General features: G+C 46.6%; 1 protein-coding gene across 1 annotated transcript; it reads left to right on the forward strand.

Annotated features, from left to right (window-relative positions):
• Positions 1-635: 635 nt before the first annotated feature.
• Positions 636-1,583, forward strand: LOC138870552 (uncharacterized). The gene is made up of 2 exons (XM_070148368.1): positions 636-975; positions 1,024-1,583. Exons 1-2 carry the CDS (start codon positions 636-638, stop codon positions 1,581-1,583), a joined length of 900 nt encoding a protein of 299 aa, XP_070004469.1.
• The last annotated feature ends 3,786 nt before the right edge of the window (positions 1,584-5,369 follow it).

Consider the following 5,369-nt stretch of genomic DNA (forward strand, 5'->3'; position numbering starts at 1 on the left):
GACGTGCTCGAGCTCCCACCGAGGAGCCACCAACAGTGCCAGTCGGAGCCCAGGAACCTAATACGCCTATTGCTACTACCACGCCAGCACTTCAGGAGACTCTGGCACAGTTCATGAGCATGTACACCACTTTGGCTCAGGCAGGGTTGCTTCCCCTTGCTGCAGCTACATCCCAGGCCGGGGGAGGAGCACAGACTCCCGCCGCCCACATTCCTGAGCAGCGAGTGCATGTTCATCAGGTTCCAGAGATTATTCCGGTATAGCCCATAGTTCAAGATCAGCCCGAGGATAGGGAAGTGGCTTCCGAGGATGAGCAGTGGAGGCTTGAGAGGTTCAAGAATTATAAGCCTCCTGTATTCAGTGGTCTATCATCGGATGATGCTCTAGGGTTTCTAGATGAGTTCCACCGTATTCTCCGTACCATGGGTATTTCAGTATCGAGCGGGGTTTCTTTCACTACTTTCCAGCTTCGAGGAGCCACCTATGAGTGGTGGCGTACTTATGAGTTAGATAGTCTGGATGAGGCAGCTTCCCTGACTTGGACTCACTTTTCAGATATGTTCCTAAGCGAGTATGTTCCTCAGAGCCTCGAGGATGCATGGCGCGCAGAGTTTGAGCATTTGTGCCTGGGTGCTATGACTATCTCAGAGTATGCTGTCCATTACACCAACTTGTCTAGGCATGCACCAGCCTTGGTTTCTACTATCCGCGAGAGGGTTCGCCAATTTATTGAGGGGCTTATTCCCAACATCAGGTCTAGCATGGCTTGTGAGTTGGAGATGGATATTTCGTATCAGCGGGTGGTGAGCATTGCTAGGAGGATTGAGGGTATGATTGCTAGGGATAGAGAGGAGACGGAGGCCAAGAGGTCTCGAGAGTCAGGCCATTATTCTGGTGCATGTGCCCCAGCTACAGGTCATCATGGTAAGGGTTATATGAATCGCTCTGTTCATTCAGCTCTTCCAGCAGCCAATGGTATTCCAGCTCCTCCTAGGCCTCAGGAGCCTTATTATGCACCTCCAGTATCTAGTGTGCCTCCTGCACGGGGTGCTTTCGGTGGTCAGTCTAGCAGACATGGCCCGAGCCAGTCACAACTGCCACGTCCTCGCAGATCTTGTTTTGAGTATGGTGACACACGTCATATGGTGAGGGATTGCCCCAGACTTAGGAAGGTTGCACCTCCACAAACTTCTCATCCACAGCGTGCCCCGCAAAGTTCTCAAGCTATTATTACAGCACCACTTGCTACCCCACCTGCTCAGCCAGCCAGAGGTGGAGGTCGGGGAGGTAGATGTCCCCCTAGAGGGGGAGGCCAGACCAGATACTATGCCCTTCCTGCCCGTACTAAGGTCATTGCCTCCGATTTTGTTATCACGGGTATTGTCCTGGTTTGTCAGAGAAATGCATCGGTTCTATTCGATCCAAGCTCTACTTATTCTTATGTGTCTTCTTATTTTGCTCCGCATTTGGGTGTATCTCAGGATTCTTTAAGTTCCCATGTTTATGTTTCTACTCATGTGAGAGATTCTCTTGTTCTGGACTACATTTATCGGTTGTGTTTGGTTGTGGTTTTGAGACCATAGCCTATTTATTATTTCTCAGTATGGTAGAGTTTGATATTATATTAGGCATGGACTGGTTGTCATCCTATTATGCTATTCTTTATTGTCACTCCAAAACTGTGACGCTGATTATGCCAGGTGTACCGCGTGTTGAGTGGATGGGTGCTTTAAATCACACTCCCAGTAGAGTTATTTATTTCCTTAAGGCTCAGCAAATGGTTGAGAAGGGGTGTGACGCATATCTAGCTTATGTGAGAGATGTCAGTATTGATACCCCTTCAGTTGATTCAGTCCCAGTAGTACGGGAGTTTTTTAATGTGTTTCCAGCTGACCTTCTGGGCATGTCGCCCGATAGAGATATTGATTTTGGCATTGATCTATTACGGGTCACTCAGCCCATTTCTATTCCTCCGTATCATATGGCTCCTCCTTAGTTGGAGTAGTTGAAGGATCAGTTACAGGAATTGCTTGATAAGGGTTTTATTCGGCCCAGTGTATCACCTTGGTGTGCTCTTGTCTTGTTTGTGAAAAAGAAGGATGGTTCCATGCATATGTGCATTGATTATCGCCAGTTGAACAAAGTTATAGTGAAGAACCATTATCATTTGCCTCGTATTGATGATTTGTTTGACCAGCTACAGGGTGCACAAGTGTTTTCTAAGATTGACTTGCGTTCAGGGTACCATCAGTTGAAGATTCGGGAGCCAGCTATCCCGAAGACTGCTTTCAGGACTCGGTACGGTCATTACGAGTTCCTTGTTATGTCATTTGGGTTGACCAATGCCCCAGCAGCCTTTATGCATTTGATGCACAGTATGTTCCAGCCATATATTGACTCATTCGTTATTGTCTTTATTGATGATATTCTAGTATATTCCCGGAGTCAGGAAGATCATAAGCAGCACTTGAGGACTGTGCTTCAGACTCTGAGAGAGAAGAAGTTATATGCTAAGTTCTCGAAATGTGAGTTTTGATTGGATTCCATGGCATTCTTGGGTCACGTGGTTTCTAGTGAGGGGATAAAGGTGGATCTGAAGAAAGTGGAAGCAGTGTAGAGTTGGCCCAGACCATCCTCAGCGATAGAGATTCGCAGTTTTCTTGGCTTGGTGGGTTATTACCGTCGATTTGTTAAGGGGTTTTCATCCATCGCAGCACCTATGACCAGGCTGACCCAGAAGGGTGCTCCGTTCCAGTGGATGGAAGAGTGTGAGGCGAGCTTTCAGAAGCTCAAGACAGCTTTGAGTATAGCCCCAGTTTTGATATTGCCTACAGGTTCGGGGTCTTATACTGTCTATTATAATGCCTCAATGATTGTCCTTGGAATGGTATTGATGCAGGATGGTAGGGTGATTGCCTACCCGTCCAGATAGTTGAAAGTGCACGAGAAGAATTATCTTGTTCATGACCTTGAGTTAGCTGCTATTGTTCACGCCTTGAAGATCTGGCGTCATTATTTGTACGGTGTGCCTTGTGAGATTTATACTGATCACCGGAGTTTGCAGCATGTGTTCAAGCAGAAGGATCTTAAGTTGCACTAGAGGAGATGGCTAGAGCTTCTAAAGGACTATGATATCACTATTTTGTATCACCCGGGCAAGGCCAATATGGTGGTCGATGCTTTGAGTCGCCGGGCAGAGAGCTTGGGGAGTTTGGCTTGATTGCCAGCAGCGAAGAGGCCCATGGCAATAGATATTCAGGCCTTATCCAGTCAGTTTGTAAGATTGGATCTTTCGGAGCCTAGTCGAGTTCTAGCTTGCGTTGTTTCTCGGTCTTCATTATTTGATCGTATCAGGTAATGCTAGTTGGATGAACCTCATTGCTTGTCCTCAAAGACAAGGTTCAGTACGGTGATACCAGATATGTGATTATTGGTAATGATAGGGTATTGAGGATGCAAGGTCGGATTTGTGTACCCAATATTGATGGGCTTCGAGAGTTGATTCTAGAGGAGGCCCATAGTTCGCGGTATTCCATTCATCCGGATGCCCAAAGATGTACCAGGATTTGAGGAAGCACTATTGGTGGAGGCGCATGAAGAAGGATATAGTTGGTTTGTAGCTCAGTGCCTCAATTGTTAGAGGTGAAGTATGAGCACCAGAGACCGGGCGGGTTGCTTCAGCAGATATAGATTCCGGAGTGGAAGTGGGAGCGGATCACCATGGACTTTGTAGTTGGGCTCCTACGAACTTTGAGGAAGTTCGATGCCATTTGGGTTATTGTGGATCGGCTGACCAAGTTCCCGCATTTCATTCCTGTGTGTACTACCTATTCTTTGGAGCGTCTGGCGGAGATTTATATCCGGGAGATTGTTCGTCTACATGGTACACCAGTTTCCCTCATTTTAGATAGAGGTACTCAGTTCACATCACGGTACTAGAGGGTCGTTCAGCATGAGTTGGGTACTCTAGTGGAGTTGAGTACATCATTTCACCCTCAAACGGACAGACAGTCCGAGCGCACTATTCAGATTCTTGAGGATATGCTCCGTGCGTGTGTGATTGCGTTCGGAGGGTCTTGGGATCAGTTCTTGCCATTGGTGGAGTTTGCCTACAACCACAGCTATCAGTCCAGCATTCAGATGGCACCGTATGAGGCTTTATATGGTAGGCGGTATAGATCCCTGGTGGGTTGGTTCGAGCCGGGCAAAGCTAGATTATTGGGCACAGACTTGGTTTAGGATACTTTGGAGAAGGTTAAGGTGATTCAGGATAGACTTCGTACAGCCCAATCCAGACAGAAGAGTTACGTAGATCGGAAAGTTCGTGATGTTTCCTATATAGTTGGAGAGCGGGATTGCTTCGGGTTTCGCCTATGAAGGGCGTCATGAGATTTGGGATGAAAGGGAAGTTGAGTGCGAGATTTATTGGTCCTTTTGAGATATTGCGGCATGTTCGGGAGGTTGCTTATGAGCATGCCTTACCTCCTAGCTTGGCAGGAGTTCATCTGGTACATCGCATGTGTTGGATTTCAGTTCAGTTCAGTTGGACAAGGATCTATCTTATGTTGAGGAGCCAGCGATATTGGACAGGCAGGTTCTAAAGCTGAGGTCAAAGAATATTGCATCAGTAAAGGTTCAGTGGCGGGGTCAGCCGGTCGAGGAGGCGACCTGGCAGACCGAGCAAGATAACCGCACCCGGTACCCTCAACTTTTCACTACTTCAGGTATGTCTCTATGCTCGTTCGAGGACGAATGAATGTTTAAGTGTAGGAGCATGTGAGGACCCGGTCAATCGTTTTAAGAATTTACGCCTCGATCCCCTATTAACTGCTTTCCTCATGTTTGTTTCTACTATTGTGAGTTGCCGGGAGGGTTTATTTGGAGTTTTGGAGAGTTTTGGGATACTTAGTCCCTAAATGAGAGCTTAAGTTTTGGAAATTTGACCATAGTCGAAACAGTGTGAAGACGGCCTCGAAATGGATTTCTGATGGTTCTGTTAGCTCCGTTGGGTGATTTCGGGTTTAGGAGCGTGTTCAGATTGTGTTTTGGAGGTCCATAGCTAATTAAGGCTTGAAATGTCGAAAGTCGAATTTTGAAGTTTCCGGTTCGATAGTGAGATTTGGATCCAAGGGTTGTAATGGAATTCTAGAAGTTGGAGTAGCTCCGTATTGTTGAATGTGATGTGTGTGCAAAACTTCAGGTCATTCGCATGAGGTTTGATAGAATTTTTGATTGAAAGCGTAAATTTAGAGTTTTGGAGTTCTTAGGCTTGAATCCGTGGTTGATTCATCGTTTTGATGTTGTTTTAGGTGTTTTAAGGATTGGTATAAGTTTGGAGTGGTATTAGACTTGTTTGTGCTTTTGGTTGA

This window comes from Nicotiana sylvestris, chromosome 6 (genome assembly GCF_000393655.2).
Source record: "Nicotiana sylvestris chromosome 6, ASM39365v2, whole genome shotgun sequence".
NCBI lineage: Eukaryota > Viridiplantae > Streptophyta > Magnoliopsida > Solanales > Solanaceae > Nicotiana > Nicotiana sylvestris.